The sequence below is a fragment of the Carcharhinus amblyrhynchos genome, chromosome 11, assembly GCF_965287045.1.
Source record: "Carcharhinus amblyrhynchos chromosome 11, sCarAmb.v2.hapA, whole genome shotgun sequence".
NCBI lineage: Eukaryota > Metazoa > Chordata > Chondrichthyes > Carcharhiniformes > Carcharhinidae > Carcharhinus > Carcharhinus amblyrhynchos.
This window is the reverse complement of record NC_137334.1, coordinates 94,592,732-94,618,162: the sequence shown is the minus strand read 5'-3', so window position 1 is coordinate 94,618,162 and position 25,431 is coordinate 94,592,732. Positions and strand designations below refer to the sequence as shown.

The 25,431-nt window shown below is 43.9% G+C and overlaps 1 protein-coding gene across 5 annotated transcripts in view; it reads left to right on the top strand.

Moving 5' to 3' along the window:
* The window catches only part of LOC145350364 (uncharacterized), a 57,557-nt gene that overhangs the window by 6,452 nt on the left and 25,674 nt on the right, over positions 1-25,431 (top strand). For 3 of the 5 annotated variants that reach the window (XM_080199607.1, XM_080199605.1, XM_080199604.1), the window contains exons 3-7: positions 7,304-7,380; positions 9,185-9,291; positions 9,647-9,772; positions 10,317-10,423; positions 23,121-23,264. In XM_080199607.1, coding sequence (XP_080055733.1) covers positions 7,329-7,380; positions 9,185-9,291; positions 9,647-9,772; positions 10,317-10,423; positions 23,121-23,264 — 536 coding nt within the window. In that variant the 5' untranslated portion in view covers positions 7,304-7,328. Of the gene's footprint in view, positions 1-7,285; positions 7,381-9,184; positions 9,292-9,646; positions 9,773-10,316; positions 10,424-23,120; positions 23,265-25,431 lie in introns of all 5 variants that reach the window. The other 2 variants (XM_080199609.1, XM_080199608.1) reach the window with 2 other exon arrangements.

Sequence of the window (25,431 nt, the reverse complement as noted above, 5' to 3'; positions counted from 1 at the left end):
TCTAGGGGCCTGTGACATTTTTCTCTTCTGGAAATTCTGTTCGTCTATCAAAATATTAATCCCAATCCTAACCATTTCAATCAACTGAGTAAACATCAGCTATTTTAGCTTAGAATCAATATCATAAAGACAATAACCCTTCAAATTATTCTTGAAATTTGCCAGATTGAACCAAAGACAGTATTCAGAATTAATATTGTACAAATTTGGAGTGTAAGATGTTTATAGTTTAAATACCGCACATTAGATGAGATGTTAAACTGAGATCCCACCTCCCTCCCACATGGAGGTGAAAAATCTGCTGACCAGTATTTTGTTAAGAGCAGGGGAGCTTTCGTTGATGACCTGACCAATATTTCTCCGCAAAGTCACTAACAGTAGATTATCTGGTCATTATCACATTGCTGTTTGTGGGATCTCTCTGTGCAAAAATGTGCTTTCTTTTCACAAGAACATAAGAACTTAAGAACTAGGAGTAGGAGTCGACCATCTGGCCCCTCGAGCCTGCTCTGCCATTCAATAAGATCATGGCTGATCTTTTTGTGGACTCAGTTCCACTTACCCACCTGCTCCTGTAACCCTTAATTCCTTTACTGTTCAAATATCTATCTACCTTTGCCTTAAAAACGTTCAATGAGGTAGCCTCAACTGCTTCACTGGGCAGGGAAGTCCACAGATTCACAACACTTTGTGTGAAGAAGTTCCTCCTCAACTCAATCCTAAATCTGCTTCCCCCTTATTTTGAGGCCATGCCCCCCAGTTCTAGTTTCGCCCACCAGTGGAAACAACTTCCCTGCTTCTATCTTATCTACTCCCTTCATAATCTTATTCATTTCTATAAGGTCTCCCCTCATTCTTCTGAATTCCAATGAGTATAGCCCCAGTCTACTCAGTCTCTCCTCATAAACCAACTCTCAACTCCAGAATTAACTTAGTGAATCTCCTCTGCATTCCCTCCAGTGCCAGTATATCCTTTCTCAAGTAAGGAGACCAAAACTGTACACAGTACTCTAGGTATGGCCTCACCAGCACCTTATACAGCTGCAACATAACCTCGCTGTTTTTAAACTCCATCCCTCTGGCAATGAAGGACAACATTTCATTTGCCTTCTTAATTACCTGCTGCACCTGCAAACCAACTCCTGGTGATTCTTGCACAAGGACACCCAGATCCCTCTGCACAGCGGCATGCTGCAATTTTTTACTATTTAAGTAATAGCCCATTTTGCTGTTATTCCTACCAAAATGGATGACCTCATATTTACCAACATTGTACTCCATCTGCCAGACCCTCACCCATTCACTTAGCGTATCTATATCCCTTTGCAGACTTTCAGCCTCTGCACACTTTGCTCTGCCACTCATCTTCGTGTCACCTGCGAATTTTGACACACTACACTTGGTCTCCAACTTCAAATCATCTATGTAAATCATTAACAATTGCAGTCCCAACACTGGTCCCTGAGGCACACAACTTGTCACTGATCGCCAACCAGAAAAACACTCATTTACTCCCACACTTTGCTTTCTGTTAGTTCACCAATCCTCTATCCATGCTAATACATTACTCGCAACACCATGCACCTTTATCTTCTGTAGCAGTCTTTGGTGCGGCACCTTGTCAAATGCCTTCTGGAAATCCAGATACACCACATCAACAGTTTCCCCATTGTCCACTGCACATGAAATGTCCTCAAAGAATTCCACCAAATTAGTCAAACATGACCTGCCCTTCATGAAACCATGCTGCGTCTTACCATTGAGACAATTTATATCCAGATATCTCACTATTTCTTCCTTGCTGATAGATTCAAGCATTTTCCCGACTACAGAAGTTAAGCTAATTGGCCTATAGTTACCTGCCTTTTGTCTACCTCTTTTTTCAAACAGTGGTGCCACATTTTCTGTTTTCCAATCTGCAAGAACCACTCCAGAGTCCAATGAATTTTGGTAAAGTATAGTAAAAATAAAGTTTATTTATTAGTCACAAATAGGGCTTACATTAACACTGCAATGAAGTTACTGTGAAATTCTCCTAGTTGTTACACTTGAGCACCTGTTCGGGTCAATGCACCTAACCAGCACATCTTTCAGACTGTGGGAGGGAACCGGAGCATCCAGAGGAAACCCACACAGACACAGGGAGAACATGCAGACTCCACACAGACAATGACCCAAGCCAGGAATCAAACCTGGGGTCCTGGCACCATGAGGAAGCAATGCTAACCATTGTGCCACTGTGCTGCCCGCATTACCACTGGTGCATTTGCTATTTCTCCCATCATCTCTTTTAGTACGCTGGGATGCATTCCATCAGGGCCAGGAGACATGTCTACCTTTAGCCTCATTAGCTTGCCCAACACTACCTCTTTCATGATAATGATAGTTTCTAGGTCCTTACTTGCCATAGCCTTCCTGTCATCAATTTTTGGCATGTTATTTGTGTCTTCCACTGTGAAAACCAACACAAAATACCTGTTCAATGCCTCAGCCATTTTCTCATTTCCAGTTACTACATTCCCCTTCTCGTCCTCTAAAGACCAATGTTTACTTTAGCCACTCTTTTTCATTTTATATATTTGTAGAAACTTTTGCTATCTGTTTTTATATTCTGAGCTAGTTTACTCTCATAATCCATCTTACTTTTCTTTATAGCATTTTTTGTGGCTTTCTGCTGACCTTTAAAGATTCCCCAATTCTCTAGGTTCCCACTAATCTTTGTCACTTTGTATGCATTTTCTTTCAATTTGATACCCTCCTTTATTTCCTTAGATATCCATGGCTGATTATCTCTTTTTCTACAGTCCTTCCTTATCACTGGTATATACTTCTGCTGAGCACTGTGAAAGATCGCTTTGAAGGTCCTCCACTGTTCCTCAGTTGTCCCACCATAAAATGTTTGCTCCCAGTCTACCTCAGTCAATGCCTCACTTATCTCTTTGTATCTCCTTTGTTTAAGCACAAGACACTGATATTGGGTTTTACCTTCTCACTGTCCATCTATATTTTAAATGCAACCATACTATGATCGCTTCTTCCGAGAGAATCCCTAACTGTAAGATCATTAATTATTCCTCTCTTATTACACAGGACCAGATCTAGGATAGCTTGCTCCCTCATAGGTTCCACTACATACCGTTTAACAAAGTTATCGCAGATACTTTCTCTGAACTCCTCCTCAAGATTGCATTGACCGACCTGGTTTAGCCAATTGATATGTAGATTAAAATCCCCCATGATAATGACATTAGAATAGTGACTGCATTTCAACATGTATATGATTTGCTGCAAAGCACTTGGGGTGTCCTAGGGTTGTGAAAGGTACTAAAGAAATGAAGGTTTCTTTCCTTCTTTGATGATTACCTAGTTGCAGAGAATTGGCAAGAGCTGGTGTAGATGTTCGGAATATTTTCAGGCCCGTGATACCTGTATCACATCAACATTTACCCAAAAATTACTGTGGACAGACATTACTTTAAGCAGCCAATGTGCAGCCACTGGAGTGGCAGCATCCAGGGAGATACAGCAATGCCTGATAATCACTAACGCTAAAATGTCATTAACCTCATTTCCTCTTCTGAAACATTCAGATAGAAAAAGTAAGAGTGGCACTGTTAGGGTCAGTTTTAACCCTAAACATTTGAGTGCGGATCTCACACACTGGGCTAGGTATTAGGCCTGAGATATAAACGCCCAGGTCTCATTCAAAAATCACTGGTCCACTTCCAGTTGGCAGGTAACAATGCGGATGATGGAGTTACATAGAACATAGAACACTACAGCACAAACAGGCCCTTCGGCCCACAAGTTGCACCGATCATATCCATACCTACCAGGCCATAGAACTATCTATAACTCTCAATCCCATTAAATCCCATGTACTCATCCAGAAGTCTTTTAAAAGACCCCAGCGAGTTTGCCTCTACCACTACCGATGGCAGCCGATTCCACTCACTTACCACCCTCTGACTGAAAAACTTACATAAGAACATAAGAAATAGGAGTAGGAGCAGGCCATCTAGTCCCTTGAGTCTGCCCTGCCATTTAATAAGATCATGGCTGACCTGAAGTGGATCAGTTCCACTTTCCCGCTTTCTCCCCATAACCCTTAATTCCCTTGTCTATCAGAAATCCATCTACCCGTGACTTAAATATATTCAGTGAGGTAGCCTCCACCACTTCAATGTGCAGAGAATTCCAGAGATTCACCGCCCTTTGAGTGAAGAAGTTCCTCCTCAACTCCATTCTAAACTGCCCCCCCTTATTTTGAGGCTGTGCCCTCTAGCTCAGCTATCCTTTCTAAGCGGGAAGAATCTCTCTACCTCTACCCTATCTACCCCCTTCATTATCTTGTAAGTCTCTATAAGATCCCCCCTCAGCCTTCTAAACTCTAACAAGTACAGACCCAGTCTACTCAATCTCTTCATAAGCTAACCCCCTCATCTCTGGTATCAGCTTGGTGAACCTTCTCTGTACTCTCTCCAAGGCCAATATATCCTTTCTCAAATGCAGGGACCATCCCCTGACATCTCCTCTGTACCTGCTCCCCAGCACCTTAAACCTGTGTCCTCTCGTAGCGACCATTTCAGCCCTGGGAAATAGCCTCCGAGAATCCACCCTATCTATTATAAACCTCTATCAGGTCGCCTCTCAAGCTTCGTCTCTCCAGGGGGAAGAGACCTAGGTCCCTCAACCTATCTTCATAAGGCATGCCTTCCAATCCAGTCAACATCCTTGTAAATCTCCTTTGCACCCTCTCAATAGCTTCCACATCCTTCCTGTAGTGAGGCAACTAGAACTGCGCACAGTACTCCAAGTGAGGTCTGACAAGGGTCTTATAAAGTTGCAGCATTACCTCCCAACTCCTAAACTCAATCCCTCGATTAATGAAGGCTAGCACACCTTCTTGACCACCTCCTCCATCTGCGAGGCTGATTTAAGAGTCTTATGGACCCAGACCCCAAGGTCCTTCTGCTCCTCAACACTGCTAAGAGTCCTACCCTTGATATTGTACTCCTTCATCCCATTGGACCTGCCAAAATGGACCACTACACATTTATCCGCATTGAAGTCCATCTGCCACTTCTCCGCCCAGTCTTGCATCCTATCTATGTCACGCTGCAACTTCTGACATCCCTCCAAATTATCCACAACAATTACCAAATTGTTACCAAAGTGCCTCATGCGGGGGGAAGTTGGGGCGGTGCCTTGGACAAAAAAGGCCACGATTTTCCTGTGAAGCTTGGAGTCATCCTCTTTTCCAAGTACTAATTGTTGTTGGCATGCTGTTGATGACACACTCTGGGATAGTCACTAAATCTAGTTGTTTGGCATTGCAATATCTGGGGAGAATTTGACCAGACAGAACTTAGCTATTAAAGTATGACTCAGAGTAGGCTTACAACATCACTGCAATGAAGTTACTGGGAAAATCCCCTTGATAATCTTGAGAGATGATCTTTGGAAGTCTTTGTAATTCTGGAGGGTATGGTAAGATTGTCATCGAAAAGATGTTTCCACTTGTGGGGGAAGTTGAAACTAGAGATTGTAAATAGAAATTCAATAGGGGAATTCAGGACAAACTTCTTGACCCAGAGAGTGGTGAGAATACGGAACTCGCTACTAAAGGGAGTGGTTGAGGCAAATAGTATTGGTATATTTAAGGGGAAGCTGGATAAACACATTAGGAAGAAAGGAATTGAATACAAGGATATACTGATAGGGTGATATGAAACAGAATGGAAGGAGATTTGTTTAGAACAGAAACAGCACCCTGGAGCAAATGATCCAAATGATCCGTTCCTGTGCTATAAAACTGTATATGATTCTATTGTACATTGATATAAAGTTCACAAGTAATATGTTGCTGACTGCTAGGACCCAGATGTAATGAGGAGGTTATGGGCTATACCAGGGATGGACTGGGTTTTGACAATGATGGAACAAATTCTCTGGTTCTGCTACCCTGTACGGAAGGAGACCATGTTTAACTAGACTGGTGGATTTGATTCCTGAGCGGTGGAAAGGGACAGGCAGGTGGGTGGAGGTTAGCAGTTTATTAGGGAGGTTAGCAGTTAGTGGGGAGCGGGAGCAGTATGTGGGGGTGGGCCGGCGGGGGGCGGGGGGAGATGGCCTGCAGAGAGTCTCAGGAGATGGCAATTTGGCAGCACTGGTGATGGTATCAGGGTCTAAAAGAACTCCAGGGAGTGGGGAAATGAGTCTTATGGTTTTTGTAAATACTGGGATGGTGTTGGAGTCCAGTAGTTGTGGGGGGATCTCCTGCATTCGGGGTACACTGGCTGAAATTTTCAGGCCCATTGGCTCCAATTCTGGATACACTGCTCACTCCCCTGACAAGGACTCTGCCCTCAAGAACTTATGGTGTGGCGCTCCTTATATGGACAGTGGCATCTGAGGGGACCTGTTCGAGGTTACAGCATTCCCAAGATCATGAATTCCCATCTTTCCAACAGCATTGGATTGAGAGCTGGAACACCAGTTGGCCTCGTGGTCCCATCTACTCCCTTCTTTACTCCTTAAATTACAGCCATTGCCTTGACCCTCAAAGAGAAAATTTATTTAGAATTCCCCCACAATTATTTTGGGTAATTGCTGAGGGATCTTATCACTCTCTATCTCATCCATGTCAGGGATCCCTGAACAAGGAAAGCAAGGGCTCCGGTGGTTCTATTAAACCTCATCACAATTATCGTATGTGAGGGTGCAGGGTCCAAGTGGACAGAATTGCGATGCCATCTAGTTGATTTTGGAACTGGTGGTTTTCTGAAGGCGCTGGAGCTTGGAAATGAGCTTTGTTTTATTGGATGTCTGGCAGCAAAAGGTGGCAATGCCGTGAGGAGATCAAGGAACATTCAAAGTAAATAAGCAGAAACTGTTTCAAGTGGCAAGATGGTCAGTAAGCAGAGGGCACAGATTTAAGATACCAAAAGAGAAAATGCTGGAAAATCTCAGCAGGTCTGGCAGCATCTGTAAGGAGAGAAGAAAGCTGATGTTTCGAGTCTCGATAACCCTTTGACAAAGCTTTGACAAAGATCATCTGGACTTGAAACATCAGCTCTTCTCTCTCCTTACAGATGCTGCCAGACTGGGTGAGATTTTCCAATGTTTTCTCTTTTGGTTTCAGATTCCAGCATCCACAGTAATTTGCTTATATAAGGACTTAAGGTAATTGGCAAAAAAAAGGAGGGAGTTGAAGTGAAAGTATTTACTCAGTGAGATATGAAGATCTATTAAGTGAATGTTTTGTTATCCAACTCAATAACAGATCAGTCCTTCGCTGCAGGTTACGGAGGGTTCTGCTGAGCAAAATGGCAGGAGACACTGATAGTCAGCTCCTAAAGGTGATCAAAGATCTTCATGGTAAGACAATTTAGTTCACAATCCTACCTTTTCAACTTTTACCCCAGTCATGTCTGTGTGAGACCTATTAACACACACTGACCTAGAGGCAAACAGTCAAAGAGCGCAGAAAAGGCCCTCTGGCCCATGGAGTCTGCATCAGCAATAACTACTCATTTAAATATTTTATCAAAGTTATAAAGTTTACAGCCTCCACTACCTTCCCAGGCAGTACATTCCAGATTCCCACCACCCTCTGAGTGAAAAAATGTTTTCTCAAATTCCCTCTGAATCTCCTGCCCCTTACCCTAAAACTCTTTGTGATTAATCCCTCCACCAAGGCGAATAGCTGCTCCCTACTCACCCTGTCCATACTGATGTTGTCTTTGTGTCAGACCCACTAATACTCATTGACTTGATGGGCCCCATTTTCCCAGCCTGCTGCCCTGCTCCAGTAGCGCAGTGGGCTAGGATTCGCAATTGGCATCCAGCCGGTCACGACTTTCCTGAGTCATTTTTAATGGCATTATCAGTCTCACACTGGAAATCAATGGTTAGCACTGCTGCCTCATAGCACCAGGGGCTCGGGTTGGATTCCTGGCTTGGGTCACTTTCTGTGTGGAGTTTGCAAATTCTCCCCATGTCTGTGTGAGTTTCCTCTGCCTGCTCCCGTTTCCTCCATAGTCCAAAGATGTGTGTACGGGTTAGGTTGATTGGACATGCTAAATTGACCCTAGCGTCAGGGGAATTAGCAAAGTAAATATGTGGGGTTACAAGAAGTGGGCCTGAGTGGAATTGTGGCCGGTGCCAACTCGATGGGCTGAATGGCCTCCTTCTGCACTGTAGGGATTCTATGGTCTACTCATAGACCAGCATATAAGCAGTGGCCTGCTCAGCACACTGATGCTGGCCACTTGGTGGATTTAGGCCTCACCCCCTTTTTTAATTTCCTGCGTGACACGTGGGCGTATCTGGCTGGCCACCATTAATTGCCTAGTTACCCTTAGAGAGCAGTTAAGAGTCAACCAGGTGGCTGTGGATCTGAAACGACATGTATCAATCATAGAATCCCTACAGTACAGAAAGAGGCCATTCGGCCCATCGAGTCTCACCAAACACAATCCCATCCAGGCCCTACCCCCATATCCATACATATTTACCCTCTAATCCCACTAACCTACGCATCTCAGGATACTAAGGGGCAATTTTAGCATGGCCAGTCAACCTAATCCACACATCTTTGGACTGTGGAAGGAAACTGGAGTACCTGGAGGAAACCCACACAGACATGAGGAGAATGCGCAAACTCCACACAGGCAGTGACCCAAGCTGGGGATCAAACACAGGCCCCTGGAGCTGTGAAACAGCAGTGCTAACCACTGTGCTACCGTGCCGCCCGCATGGTAGGCCAGACTAGGCAAGAACAGCAAATTTGCTTTCCTAAAAGACATTATTGAACCCAAATGGATTTTTCCAACAATGGTTTCATGGTCACCAGTAGATTTCTAATTCTAGATTTTTAATTGAATTCAAATTCCACCTTCTGTTGTGGTGAGATTTGAAACCAGGTCCCCAGAATATTAGCTGAGTTTCTGAATTAATAGTCTAGTGATAATACCACTTGGCCATCTCCTCCTCTTACCAGCTTAAATCCCTGGGTGAAACACAGACTGCTGAAAATTCACCTGACTAGGTACACACAAAGTGTACGAGAAAATCTTGCATTTTCCCGCCTGTTGGGCACTTAGTTTTTTGGGGGGAAGATTGCCCCCTTTGTGTCTGTGTGAGATCCTTTAACACTCACTGACCCTGTCCTGTTTCACAGATTCTATCCAAGAGCTTTGCAAAGAGCAGCAGAGGAATCAGCTGCCCATCACTGATACCAGCCCTGTTCTCGAAAAGTTGTGCATGAGGCTGGAATACCTTTTACAGGTGGGAGACCTCACTCTGCAATTTCATCCACAGTTCAAACCCGTTTTCAATTGTATCATTTCTCTCTATGACATCTCAAATCCCAGGGTGAGGGCTACTAGTGCTGGCAAATGGGAAGTATTAGTATCTAATTATCATTCTACCTTCCTGCCTTTAATCTCTTCTTTATCTTCTGCCTTTGCGTCGTCCTCTGTATCCATCATATTCAATCTCTATTTATTCTTCATGCCCACTATCTCTCTCCACCCATCAGTCTCTCTATCTTCCTATATCTGTCTACCTCACACTAGTTCTGTCTCTCTCTATTTGTACCTGTTTTTCAGATGAATTTATCCCTATTTTTCTCTCTCCCCAGTATGATCAGAAGGAGAGGAAAACTATTTTCGGGAGTCAGAAGGATTATTGGGACTATATCTGTGTTGTCCTGAATAACCACAAGTGTGGAACAAATGTGTTGAAATTTATTAACAACTCAGTAAAGGTAGGTGCTGATGGAATGGGCTTCATTGAAACGATGCAGTTATAGTTTCCCAACTGGGAACACTCCAAGTTTATAAACTTTCACAAAATTATACAAGAAGCCAAACTGTCCATCACACATGATGTAGTGCAACCTGTTTTCATCATCATTATGGCCACCTATACCCAAACTAACCCTGCAATTACTGAGAGAAGCTGCAAAGAAAATATGTGGTCAGTCAAAGTAACTGCTAAATTATGCCTCAAAGAACAATGATTGAGCAGGTTCCAGGAGAGCCCATTGAATGGAATCAATCATCCTGACTAACCCATTAATAACTCACAATTGGCTCCACTCATAACAACTGAATGACTGCGCAGCTAACTGGGGAGGGAAGATGGGCTTCTGGCTCATTTACACGTTGCCTTTCACACCTAATACATCATGGGAGGCCATATGCGTATTTTTGCATACTGAACCTTGGTGTAAGTAGCAGTTCTTGTGCACTGAGTAATGAGCCAATAACTTAATGCCCTCTCTCTCTCTTTCTCTTTGTGGCCAAAAGCTGAAGACCTCAGTGGGCAAAGGACGAGCTTTCATCCGATACTGTCTCGTCCAACAGCAATTGGCAGACTCACTGCAGCTCTGCTTCCTCAATCAAGACTTGGCCAGGTAAGGAAAAGATGACATTTACACACCTGGATGCGATTAGGTAGGAGTGAAGAGACGGAGATACAAATCATGGACTTAAAACAGAAATAAACCCTCTCCATCATATTGCACCTGATGTCAGACTGCGAATGAAGCTCAACTTAATGTACCAAGTATCAGAAAATGCCTTATTGTCTCCATCCTCAATCCCCCACTATCCCCAAGAAACAGATTATCCAGTTATTGCCACATTGCTGTTTATGGGAACTTGCTGTGCATAAGTTGGGTGCTGCGCTTCTTGGAATACCACAGTGTCTACACTTTAAAAATATTTCACCAGCTGTAACAATGCTTTGTGACATCCCGTGGTCATGAAAGGCACTTCAATTAAATTCAGACTCCTACCCATAATGCAATAAATGCTGCTTTGGGGAAGGATCTGACAAAGTGCTGCCTAGAGAATGTCCCAGACGGATGAATCACTTCAGCTCAGATGTACCTTCTGCCTCAGTGTCCATCTCTCTGGCTTTCCCTTTGACTTAAAGGTTCTCCTCACAGGATGTTATTGGAACTGCGGGGAACGGCAAATTGTGCGGAGGGTGTGGAGAATCTGCAGAAGGATCTAGATAGGCTGGGCGAATGGGCCAGGAAATGGCAAATGGAATTTAATGTTGGCAAGTGTGAGGTGGTCCACTTTGGTAGGAAGAATGGTAGGAAGGACTATTACTTACGTGGCGAAAAACTGCAGCAGGCAACGGTGCAGAGGGACCTCGGGGTCCTTGTGCATGAGTCGCAAAAACCCAGCTTGCAGGTGCAGCAGGTAGTCAGGAAGGCGAATGGGATGCTGGCCTTCATAGCGAGGGGGATTGAATATAAAAGTAGGGAGGTCTTGCTGCAGCTGTATAGGGCATTGGTGAGGCCGCAGCTGGAGTACTGTGTGCAGTTTTGGGCGCCGCACCTGCGCAAAGATATTTTGGCCTTGGAGGGAGTGCAGAGGAGGTTTACTAGGCTGATGCCGGAGTTGAGGGGGTTGAGCTATGAGGAGAGGCTGAATAAACTAGGCTTGTACCCGTTAGAGTTTAGAAGAATGAGGGGAGATCTCATTGAGACGTATAAGATGATGAATGGGATGGATAGGATAGAGGTGGAGAGACTCTTCCCGCTCAATAAAGACAGTAGGACTAGGGGGCACAGCCTCAAGATAAAGGGGGTGCGGTTTAGAACGGAGTTGAGGAGGAACTTCTTCACTCAAAGGGTGGTGAATCTGTGGAATTCTCTGCCCGTTGAAGTGGTGCAGGCTGCCTCGCTAAATATTTTTAAGACGCGGGTTGATGGGTTTTTGATAAGAGAGGGGATTAAGGGTTATGGGGAGAGGGCGGGAAAGTGGAACTGAGCCACGACAGATCAGCCATGATCTTATTGAATGGCGGGGCAGGCTCGAAGGGCTAGATGGCCTACTCCTGCTCCTATTTCTTATGTTCTTATGTGACAGCATTTGCGGCATGGGCACAGGCATAGGTCATTCAGCCCATCGAACCTGCTCTGCTGCTCAAAACAATAATGGCTGATCATCCTCTTCATTGCCCTTTCCCCACAGTATCCCAGCATCCCTTTCTGTTATTGCTATTTTGAATTCAGTCAATCTCTGTTTTAAACACTCAGTGACTGAACTTCTAAAGCCCTCTAGGGTCAAGAATTCCAAAGACTAACAATCCTCTGTGTAAAAAATTTCTCTGAATCTCAGTCCTCCGGCTTCCCCCATTGTTTTGAAGTAGTGCGCTCTGGTTCTGGACTCCCCAACCAAGGGAAACATTTTACTTGTATATAACCTGTCTATTTCTTCAGGTATTTTGTAGGTTTCAATGAGATCACCCATCATTCTTCTAAACTCTCAAGAATACAGGCCCAGTTCCCCAGTCTCCCTTCATAAGACACTTCCACATTCCCCAGAACATGTCTGGTGAACCTGTTTGCATTCCCTTTATGACAATAATATCCTTCCTAAGATAAGGGGACCAAAACTGCACACAATACTCCAGTGCATTATAATCAAGATTATTTTGATTTGATATGATTTGATTTGATTACTGTCATATGTATTAACATTCAGTGAAAAAGTATTATTTCTTGTGCTACGCAGACAAAGTATACCATTCATAGAGAAGGAAATTTTTCACTCAGAGAGTGGTGAGTGAGTGGAATCAGCTGCCATCAGTGGTGGTGGAGGCGAACTCATTGGAGTCTTTTAAGAGACTTCTGGTTGAGTACATGGGATTTAATAGGATTGAGGGTTATAGATAGGCCTGGTAGGTAGGGATATGATCAGCACAACTTGTGGGCCGAAGCGCCTGTTTGTGCTCTAGAGTTCTATGTTCTATGAAATGAGAGAGGGTGCAGGATGTAGTGTTACAGTAATAGTTAGGGAGTAGGGAAAGATCAACTTAACGCAAGGTAAAGTCCATTCAAAAGTCTGACAGCAGCAGGGAAGAAGCTGTTCTTGAGTTGGTTGGTACGTGACCTCAGACTTTTGTATCTTTTTCCTGATGAAAGAAGGTGGAAGAAAGAATATCTGGGGTGTGTGGGGTCCTTAATTACGCTGGCTGCTTTATGGAGGCAGCGGGAAGTGTAGACAGAGTCAATGGATGGGAGGCTGATTTGAGTGATGGATTGGGCTACATTCATGACTCTTTGTAGTTCCTTGCGGTCTTGGACAGAGCAGGAGCCATACCAAGCTGTGATACAACCAGAAAGAATGCTTTCTATGATACATCTGTAAAAGTTGGTGAGAATCATAGCTGACATGTCAAATTCCTCTAGTCTTCTGAGAAAGTAATGATGTTGACGAAGCAAGACTTTGCTACTCCTGTATTCAAATCATCTTGTGACAAAGGCTAAAATACCATTAGTCTTTCTAATTGTTGCTGTGCCTGCATGTTAGCTTTCAGTGATTTATAGGTGAGGATACCCAGGTTCCTTTGTGCACCATCGCCTGAATTCTCTGGCCGTTCATGCCAGCAGGATTCTCTGGTCCCAGTGCAATGCACAGAGATTTGACTGAGCACCAAATTCTCCGTCCTCGCTTACAGTGGTGGCAAGGCATGAATGGCTGGAGAATTCTGTTCCTACACTTTCTAATTTGTCAGAATTGCCCATCTGTTCCTCCTACCAAGGTCGATAGCCTCCAGCCCAGTGGTTAGCACTGCTGTCTCACAATGCCAGGGACCAGGATTTGATTCCCAGCTTGGCTCACTGTCTGTGTGGAGTCTGCACGTTCTCTCCGTGTCTGTGTGGGTTTCCTCCAGATGCTCGTTTCCTCCCACAGTCTGAAAGACGGGCTGATTAGATGCATTAGCCCTGCTAAATTCTTCCTCAGTTATACCTGAACAAGCGCCGGAATGTGGCAACTCAGGGATTTTCACAGTAACTTCATTTCAGTGTTAATGTCAGCCTACTTGTGACATCAAGAAATATATTTTATGCTTTTCCACTTTATACTTAATCTGTCATGTTTGTTGCTCACTCGCTAAGTTTGTCCAAATCTTTTTGAAACTACTTTACACTTCCTCACAGCACATACTCCCATCGAGCTCTGTGTTATCTGTGAACTTGATAAAATTACATTTGATCCCCATCCAAATCATTGATATAGAGTGAAATTCTTCATTCCCTCCTCACCATGTTTTGCATGGCAGAGGGGACTCGCCATTGGCCACCGGCAGAATTTTCTGGTCCCACCAAAGTTGACAGTGATTTACATTCCTCACCAATGCTGGCATTGGAAAACCTGTGGCAGGATTTGATTTAAGCAGAACCAGAAGATTTCACTGGCAGGAAGGGCTGGAGAATTACGCTCACATTTTGTGATTAGCTGGGGCCCCAGGTACTGATGATCCCTCACGGGTCACAGCCTGCCAATGTGAGAGTGACCCACTTATTCCGACTGTTTTCTGCCTGTTAACTAATCCTTAATCCATGCCAGTATGTTGTCTCCTATCACATGTACTTTCATTATGCTAACCAACCTCCTGTGGGGGAATTTATCAAAAGCTTTCTGAAAATCCAAGTACACGACATCTTTAACTCTGCTTTAATAACTCTGCTTGTCACAACTCAAAAACACCAACAGATTCATCAAACAATATTTCCCATTCATAAATATATGTTGATTATCCCCATGAGATCATTACTATCTGAATGCCCATTTATCACATTTTTTATAATAGATTCTAGCATTTTCCCTATGTCAGGCTAACAGGTCTGTAGTTCCCTGTTTTCTCTCTCCCTCTCTTGTTAAACAGTGGAGCGACATTTGCTACCTTTGAATCTTCAGGAACATTCCAGAATCTACTGGATTTTGGAACATGGTCACCAATGCATCCAGAATGTCCACAGTAATCTTTTTTAACATTCTGCGTTGTAGAATATCAGGTCATGGGAGTCATCAATCTTCAGTTTCATTTTCTCCAATGCATCTTCTTGCTAATACAAATTTCCTTCAATTCCACATTCTCGCTAATCTCTTGGATCTCTAATTCTGGAAGATTTATTGCATCTTCCTCAGTGAAAATAGACACAAAATAATCATTTTCTTTTCTGCCATTTCTCTTATGATGGATTCTCCTGAAACCAAAATAGAAAGCACTGGAAAATTTCAGCAGGTCTGGCAGGATCTGTAAAGAGAGGAAAGAACTGATGTTTCGAGTCCAGATGACCCTTTGTCAAAGCTCATGGATTCTCCTGACTCTGCCTGTAATGGACCCACATTTGCTTCAGTCAAATGCTTCCTTTTTAAAATATATAAAAATTTATACTGTCCGTTATTTTGTTTTTTTGTTAATTTTACATTCATATCCTATTCTCCCTTTCTTTATCAGTTTGCTTTATTTGAAAAACCACCCAATCTTCAGGTGTACCACTATTTCTGGTAACTTTATAGGCCTTTTCTTTTGGATTTTATACAATCCTTAAATTCCTTTGTTAGCCACAGTTAACTGACTTTTCTTTTTGGGGTTTTCTGCTTGAAGTGCCTCACAGCACCAAGGACCCAAGTTCAATTCTGGCTTTGGCTCACTGTGGAGTTTGCACATTCTCCCATGTCTGCGTGGGTTTCCTCCAGGTGCTCCAGTTTCCTCCCACAGTCCAAAGATGTGCGGGTTAGGTGGTTTGGCCATGGTAAATTGACCCCGATATCAGGGGAAAAGCAGGGTAAATATGTAGGGTTATGGGAATAAGGCCTGGATGGAATTGTGGCTGGTGCAGACTTGATGGGCCAAATGGCCTTCTTCTGCACTATAGGGATTCTAAACAATGTATGGTTGCTGTAAACTATGTAATAATTATTTAAAGACTATCCATTGCCTTTGTATCACATCTTTTAAAGTACTTTCCCATTCCATCTCAGCCAAATTGTCCCTCATACCATCACAATTTCCTTTGTTCAAATTTAGTGTTCTGGCTTTAGATTGAGCTACCTCACTTTCAAAGATAATGTAAAATTCTAATCTATTCTCATATTATGGTGTTTTTCATATATTTTTCCCATTCATTTCTGTGGGCGCCACCAACCATTAGGACTGAGCTGTGGTCAGGAGAGGATGGAGTTTGGACAGTTTCAAGGAGTGGCTAACCCCCCTCATACAAGCGGCCAAATCTTTAAATGAAATTATTTATGGAAAGAGATGAGTAAATGTGGGATTATTCTAATCAGAGCAGAGAAGGTTAACGAGGGATTTAATGGAGATGTTCAAAATCATGAATGGTTTTGCGAGAGTGAATAAGGAGAAATTGTTTGCAGTGGCAGGCGGGGTCACTGGTGAATATAGATTGAAGATAATCAGCTGTAGAACTAGAAGGGGATGGGAGAAGTTTTACACAGTGAGTCCTTGTAACCTGGAATGTGCTATTTGAAAAGACGATGGAAGCAGATTAACAGGAACTTTCAAAGTGGAAATGAAAGCGAGCAGGGTGATGGAGAAAGAACAGGGTATAGATAAAGGTGGAAGGATCACAAAATCGTAGAATCCCGACAGCGTAGAAGGAGGCCGTTCAGCCCTTCGAACCTGCACCATCTATTATCCAATCCAATGGGGAGCAGGCTGTTAAGTGGTGGGGAGCAGGTGGGTAAGTGGAACTGATCCACTTCAGATCAGCCATGATCTTATTGAATGGTGGGGCAGGCTCGAAGGGCTAGATGGCCTACTCCTGCTCCTATTTCTTATGTTCTTACGTTCAATCCAGGCCCTATTCCCATAACCCCACATATTTACCTGGTGAATCCCCCTCACACTAGGGTCAATATTGCATGGCCAATCAACCTAACCACTGTGCCATTGTGCCACTCAAACCAGAGGATTGAGTACCGAAAGACACTGATTTAAGGTAGAATCAGAGAATCATAGAATCCCTACAGTACAGAAGGAGGCCATTTGGCCCATTGAGTCCGCACCGACCACAATCCCACCCAGACCCTACCCTCATATCCCCACAGATTTACCCACTAATCCCTCTAACCGACACATCTCAGGACACTAAGGGCAATTTTTAGCATGGCCAATCAACCTAACCTGCGCATCTTTGGACTGTGGTGCTTGGTACTTGGCAAAAGAAGCAATGATGCCATAAGAAAAATAACTTCTATTGCAATAATTCTGTGATTCGATAGTGTAACTAACTGGGAATTATCAATGACCAGAAACTGAATTGAATGAGCCATTAAAATACAATGGCTACAAGAGCAGGCCAGAGGCCAGAATCCTGCACTGATTAATCACCTCCTGGTACTTTTTTTTAAATTCATTTGTGGGACATGAGTGTTGCTGGGTGGACAGCATTTATTGCCCATCCCGAGATGTCCTTGTGAAAGTAGTGGTGAGCTGCCTTTTGAAATGTTGCAGTCCACATGCTGTGGGTTGACCCAAAATGCTGTGAGGGACGGATTTCCAGGAATTTGACCAAGCGACTGCAAAACGACGGCGAGAGGAACTTGCAGGTGGTGGTATCCCCATGTATTTGCTGCCTTTGTCCTTCTAGATGGAAGTGGTCATGGGTTTGGAAGTTGCTGTTTAAAGATCTTAGTTGAATTGCTACAGTGCATCTTGTAGATAGTACACACTGCTGCTACTGAGCATTGGTGGTGGAGGGATTGGATTTTTGTGGATGTGGTGCCAATCAAGCGGGCTGCTTTGACCTAGATGGTGTCAAGCATCTTGAGTGTTGTTGGAGCTGCACCATGCAGGGCAGTGAGGAGTATTCCATCACACTCCTGACTTATGCCTTGTAGATGGTGGATAGGCTTTGGGGAGTCAGGAGGTAGGTTACTTGCCACAGCATTCTTAGCCTCTGACCTGCTCTTGTACCACTGTGCTTATGTGGCAAGTCCAATTGAGTTTCTGGTCAATGGTATCCCCAAGGATGTTGACAGTGGGGGATTCAGTGATAGTAATACTGTGAATGTCAAGGGCAGTGATTAGAGTGTCTCTTATTGGTGATGGTTACTGGCTGGAATTTGTGTGGCTCAAATGTTACCTGCCACTTGTCAGCCCAAACCTGGATAGTGTCCAGATCTTGTTGCACTTGAACATGGACTGCTTCAGTATCTGAGCAGCAGCAAATAATTCTGAATATTGCGCAATTATCAGCAAACATTTCCACCTCTGGCCGTATGACAGAGGGAAGGTCATTGATGAAGCAGCTGAAGATGGTTGGGCCTAGGACACTACCCTGAGAAACTCCAAGAACAAAGCACAAAAAAATTACAGCACAGAAACAAGCCCTTCGGCCCTCCAAGCCTGCGCTGATCACATTGTCCTATCCAGACCAACCACTTGTGTCCCTCTATTCCCCGTTTGTTCATATGCCTATCAAGATAAGTCTTAAATGTGGCTAATATAACTCCCTCAACCACCTCACTTGGCAGTGCATTCTAGACCTCCACCACTCTCTGTGTAAAAACCTTCCCCCGCACATCTCCACTGAACATTTCCCCCCTTATCTTGAACTTTTGCCCCCTTGTAATTGTCATTTCTATACCTCTCATAATTTTATAAGCTTCTATCAGGTCGTCAGAGAGAACAATCCCAGTTTATTCAATCTCTCCTCATAGCTAATGCCCTCCATACCAGGAAACATTCTGGTAAACCTTTTCTGCATTCTCTCCAAAGCGTCCACATCCTTCTTGCAGTGTAATGACCAGAATTGAACACAGTATTCCAAATGTAGCCTAGCCAACGTTTTATACAACTGTAACATAATTTGCCAACTTTTATACTCGATGCCCTGGCTGATGAAGGCAAGCCTGTCATATGCTTTCTTCACCACCTTTTCCACCTGTGCTGTGACTTGTAAGGATTGGTTGACCAGTACTCCCAGATGTCTCTGTGTCTATGCTCCTGATTATTCAGCCGTTTATTTTATAGCTCCCAACTGAATTAGATCTACCAAAATGCATCACCTCGCATTTGTCCGGATTAAATTCCATCTGCCATTTTTCCGCCCATTTTTCCAGCCTATCTATATCCTGGTGTACTCTCTGACAATCTTCATCACAATCTGCAACTCTGCCAATCTTAGTATCATCCTCGAACTTGCTAAACAGACCAGCTATGTTTTCTTCTAAGACATTTATATACATATATATTACAAACAGCAGAGATCCCAGCACTGATCCCTGCTGAACACCACTAGTTACAGATCTCCGTTTAGAAAAACACTCTTCCAACGCTATCCTCAGTCTTCTATAGCCAAGCCAGTTCTGAATCCATCTAGCTGGTTCATCCCTGATCCCGTGAGATTTAATTGTTTGCACCAGCCTGCCATGAGGGACCTTGTCAAATGCTTTACTAAATCATGTAGACAACATCCGCAGCCTTCCCTCATCAATCATTTTTGTCACCTTCTCAAAAAACTCAATTAAATTAGTGAGACATGACCTCCCTCGTACAAAACCATGCTGTCTGTTAGTAACAAGACAATTTAGTTCAAAATATGTATAATCCTATTCCTAAGAATCTTCTCCAGCAATTTCACTATCATTGACATCAACTCACTGGCCTATAATTATCCGGGTTATCCTTGCTACCCTTCTTAAATAACGAAACAACATTGGCAATCCTCCAACCCTCTGGGACCTCACCAGTGGCCAATGAAGAAACAGAGATTTCTGTTAGAGGCCCAACAATTTCACCTCTTGTCTCTCTGTCTCAGTAATCTGGAATAAATGTCATCTGGCCCTGGGAATTTGTCTACCTTAATGATTTTTAATTCACCTAGCACTCCCTCCCTTATAATGATAACTTGTTCTAAAGGGTTTACACACCCCTCTGAGACACCATCAATCGACATGCCCCTCTCCTTTGTGAATACTGATGCAAAGTACTCATTAAGGATCTCACCCATTTCCTTTGATTCTATCATAATTTCCCTCCTTTGTCCTTAAGTGGACCAACTCTTTCTCCAGCCACCCTCTTGTTCCTAATATATGTATAGCACTGTTGATGACCCACTCCATCACTTTACTGATGATCGAGAGTAGACTGATGGGACAGCAATTGGCCAGGTTGGATTTGTCTTGCATTTTGTATACAGGACAATCCTGGACAATTTTTCACACTGTCGTGTAGAAACCAGCATTGTAACTGTACTGGAAGAAATTCCCCAAAGACTATCCACCATTTACAAGACACAAATCTGGAATATAAAGGAATACTATCCTAGATGAGTATATCTCCAACACCACTCAAGAAGCTTGACAGCATCCAGGGAAAAGGAGCTTGCTTGATTGGGTCCCCAAAAATCATTTAAAAGATTCACTCCCACACACAGCGGCAGTAATGTATACCATCTACAAGATAACTTGCAGCAACTCATCAAGGCTCCTTTAACAGTAACTTCCAAATACCTAAACTTATGTTTTGATGATATCTAGAAGAACAAGGACAAGTTCCCCATCCTGCCTTGGAAATACCTTGCTGTTATCAAGATACCAAGCTATCTTGGATCTGGTGTTATGTAATGAGGCGGGTAGAATTAGGGACCTTGTGGTGAAGGATCCTCTTGGGAAGAGTGATCATTGTATGGTGGAGTTCCTGATGCAGATGGAGGAGGAGAAAGTGGGTTCCCGGACATGTGTCCTTTGTTTGAACAGAGGGGAGTACGATAGGATGAGAGAGGAATTGGCAAATGTTGATTGGGGGAGCGCATTGGAAAGTAGGTCTGCTGAGGAACAGTGGAGGATCCTTAAGGAGATCTTTCTTGGTGCTCAGCAGAAATTTATTCCGATGGTTAAAAAGGATCGTAGGAGGAGAGATAATCAGCCGTGGATAACGAAGGAGGTAAAGGAAAGTGTTAAGTTAAAAGCGGATGTGTTTAGAGTAGCTAAGAGTAGTGGGCGAGAAGAGGATTGGGAGAGGTTTAAATCAGCAACAAAGAATGACAAAGAAGTTGATAAAGAAGGGTAGGATAAACTATGAAGCTGGGCTAGCGCTTAATATTAAAAAGGATAGTAAGAGTTTTTATAAATGTATAAAAAGGAAGAGGCTGACTAGGGTGAACGTTGGACCCTTAGAGGATGAGAGGGGGAACTTAGTGGTCGGGGATGGGGAAATGGCTGAGGCCTTGAATAACTTTTTTGTTTCGGTCTTCACGGAGGAGGACGTGAATAATTTGCTGAGTGTTAGCGATGGAAAGATGGTAGGAGTGGAGGGCCTGAAAGACATTATTGTTACTAGAGAGGCAGTGCTCGAAAGACTGGAGGGACTGATTGTGGACAAGTCCCCAGGACCGGACGGAATGCATCCAAGGGTTCTGAAAGAAATGGCGGTGGTGATAGTGGATGCCTTGGTGATTATTTTCCAAACGTCGCTGGATTCCGGGGAAGTGCCGGAAGATTGGAAAACGACTAATGTTACGCCGTTGTTTAAGGAGGGTGGCAGGCAAAAGGCAGGGAATTATAGGCCGGTTAGTTTAACGTCTGTTGTAGGTAAAATGTTAGAATCCGTGATCAAGGAGAAAACAGCGAGGCATCTTGAGGAGAATTGTTTGATACAGCAGACGCAGCACGGTTTCGTTAAGGGGAAGTCGTGTCTGACGAATTTATTGGAGTTCTATGAGGATGTGTCTAGGGTGGTTGATAGAGGAGAGCCGGTGGATGTGGTGTTTCTTGATTTTCAGAAGGCGTTTGATAAGGTGCTGCACAAGAGGTTATTACAGAAGGTCAGGGGGCATGGAGTTGGGGGTAGGGTGTTAGCGTGGATAGGGGATTGGCTGTCAAATAGGAGGCAGAGAGTGGGGGTCAATGGGTGCTATTCGGATTGGCGGTTGGTGACTAGTGGAGTGGTCCAGGGATCGGTGCTGGGGCCTCAGCTATTTACCATTTATATAGATGATCTGGAGGAAGGAACCGAGCATATGGTGTCGAAATTTGCTGATGACACCAAGATTGGTGGAACGGCAAATTGTGCGGAGGGTGTGGAAAGTCTGCAGACGGATCTAGATAGGCTGGGCGAATGGGCCAGGAACTGGCAAATGGAATTTAATGTTGGCAAATGTGAAGTTGTCCAGTTTGGTAGGAATAATGGTAGGAAGGACTATTACTTACATGGCGAAAAACTGCAGCATGCGACAGTGCAGAGGGACCTCGGGGTCCTTGTGCATGAGTCACAAAAACCCAGCCTGCAGGTGCAACAGGTGGTCAGGAACGCGAATGGGATGCTGGCCTTCATAGCGAGGGGGATTGAATATAAAAGTAGGGAGGTCTTGCTGCAACTGTACAGGGCACTGGTGAGGCTGCAGCTGAAGTACTGTGTGCAGTTTTGGTCGTCGCACTTACGCAAGGATATTTTGGCCTTGGAGGGAGTGCAGAGGAGGTTTACTAGGCTGATACCGGAGATGAGGGGGTTGAACTATGAGGAGAGGCTGAATAAACTAGGCTTGTACTCGTTAGAGTTTAGAAGAATGAGGGGAGATCTCATTGAGACATATAAGATGATGAATGGGGTGGATAGGATAGAGGTGGAGAGGCTCTTCCCACTCAGAAAGGACAGTAGGACTAGAGGGCACAGCCTCAAGATAAAGGGGGAACAGAGTTGAGGAGGAACTTCTTCGCTCAAAGGGTGGTGAATCTCTGGAATTCTCTGCCCGTTGAAGTGGTGGAGGCTGCCTCGCTAAATATATTTAAGACGTGGGTTGATAGGTTTTTGATAGGCAAGGGGATTAAGGGTTATGGGGAGAGGGCGGGAATATGGAACTGAGACACGACAGATCAGCCATGATCTTATTGAATGGCGGGGCAGGCTCGAAGGGCTAGATGGCCTACTCCTGCTCCTATTTCTTATGTTCTTATGTTCCTTCCCTTCACTAAGGCAATATCCTGCACTCCATCACAACAGCTTTGTGGGTGTACCTACATCATAGGAAAAGAACAATTGAAGAAAGTGGTTCATTGTCGTCAGCAATGCCCACAACCTGTGAAAGAATTTATAAAGATGAGTAAGCTGGAAAGGGTAATATTAGATTCCATATGTGCAGGGCACCTGGTATTGAATTGTGATCATTGAGGAAAGTTTTTCAGCCAAGCTGATAAACATTAATTACAATCAAATTTGTGAGGAACAGACACCAAGACTGGCGTACACTGATGGGCAGGATATATTGTCTTGCAAAAACTGTGCTGATCTGTCACATCATTACTCTGATATGTACTGCATTGACTGCTCTTTTACAGTGACTGGTATTATGCCAGAAACCCCTTCCTGTCTGAGAGGCTCAGATCTGACATCACGGAACAGTTGTACTCTCTGAATGGAATACGTTTTGATCTGGCTTTGGAAACTGTTGACTTGGACACATCGTGGCCATTAGGCAGCTGGTAAGGAGACAGACAGAACCAGGGTATAGAAGATGGAGAAACTGGTTCCTGTGCCTTTCTATTGAAACCTCAACCAATAGGGTACAGTTCCACATACCTCTCCTGGCATGGCCATTAAGGCAAGTGAGCCTGGGGTGATTGAGCGCCGGCTCTCTAAGCACATTCAAAACATGATTACAATGAATTTTTAAAAATTAATCAGCCTCTCGCCCATTTCCAGCAAGATGCTGATCAAACTGGAAATCCAGGTGTCGTAAAATCGCGACGGTAGCAAAAACCGACACCGTTCATACTCACCGCCTTATACCGATTTTATGGCATTTTCCAGTCACAAAACAGGTGTAAAGCAGCGGTAAAATTCTACCACAGACTCTCACTGGGGTACAGTTCCACATACACTGACTCTCACTGGGATACAGTTCCACACACACTGACTCTCACTGGGATACAGTTCCACACACACTGATTCTCATTGGGATGCAGTCCCACACACTGACTCTCACTAGGACACACTTCCACACACACTGACTCTCACTGGGATACAGTTCCACACATACTGACTCTCACTGGGATACAGTTCCACACACACTGACCCTCATTGGGATACAGTTCCACACACACTGACCCTCATTGGGATACAGTTCCACACACACTGACTCTCACTGGGATACAGTTCCGCACACACTGGGGTTGCACAGTGGCACAGTGGTTAGCACTGCTGCCTCACTGCACAAGGGATCCAGGTTTGATTCCGCCTTGGGTCACTGTGTGGAGTTTGCACATTCTCCCCGTGTCTGAGTGAGCTTCCTCCAGGTCCGCCCACAGTCCAAAAGATGTGCTGGTGCATTGGCCATGCTAAATTCTCCCTCAGTGTATGCGAACAGCGTTACAGAGTGGCAACTGAGAGATTTTCACAGTAACTTCATTGCAGTGTTAATATACTTGTGACACTAATAACTAAAGTAAACTAAGCACACTCTGACGAGGGGACGGTGAATTAAATAAAGAATTGTATATCTATGAGATCAGTTCAATCAGATAAAAGATCTTGTGCCATGGTTAACGTAAAGCGCAATGTTTTGTCCCTAATGATATAAATTTCTTTAAAGGAAGTCATCTATCATTTTAAAAAGGGAAACGAAACCACACACACAGAGCAAGTTGACATCATTAATCACTTCGAAACCAGGATACTGGAGATGAGCTGAAATAGAAAAGGGATTTCATAGCCCACTAAAATAGAACAACAAACACAATGCATAATTAGTCAAATAAAACTCAATCTCAAGTATCTGTCATTTAACATATAAGTTCTCCAAGCCCCTCAATTAGATTCTATTTGTTATTCACTCTGGTGTATCTGCTGTTCAATATATTAACCCCTTAAAACCCTCTATTAAATTCCAAGCTGTAAATCCCATTTCTCCATTTTATATGACAAAACATTTGCATTTTTCTGAAACTGAGTTTTTAAAAATGTTTTGATTGGATGTGGGCATCACTGGCAAGGCTACCATTTGTTGCCAATCCTCAATTGCTCCAAACTGAGTGACAGTAGAGATCTCCAACACAGGGAGTATGTGGGATTAGAGCACAGAGGGTGCCTACTCTCTATGTCTCCCGAAGATACACAGGGCAAACACATACAGCTGTCCCATCGTAACAGGCAATGGGACCCTGTGCGAGAACCTCTCCAGCTACGTTGAGGGCATCCTGAAACCCACTGTATAAAGAACCCCAGCTTTTGTCATGACACTACGGACTTCCTACAGAAACTTAGCACACGTGGAGCAGTTGAATTAGGAGCACTCCTCGTCACAATGGATGTCTCGGCACTCTACTCCAGCATCCCCCACAATGATGACATTGCTGCAACTGCCTTAGTACTCAACGCCGACAACTGCCAATCTCCAGATTGAATTTTACGACTCATCTGCTTCACCTTGGACCAAAATGTCTTCACCTTTAACAACCAGTTCTTCATCCAGACATGCGGAACAACCATGGGGACCAAATTCACACCTCAAAATGCTAACATCTTCATGCACAGGAACTTCAACTAATGCTATACATCAGATACATCAGTGACATTTTCTTCCTTTAGACTCATGGTGAACAATCACTGAAACAACAATATGATGACATCAACAAGTTCCATCCCACCATC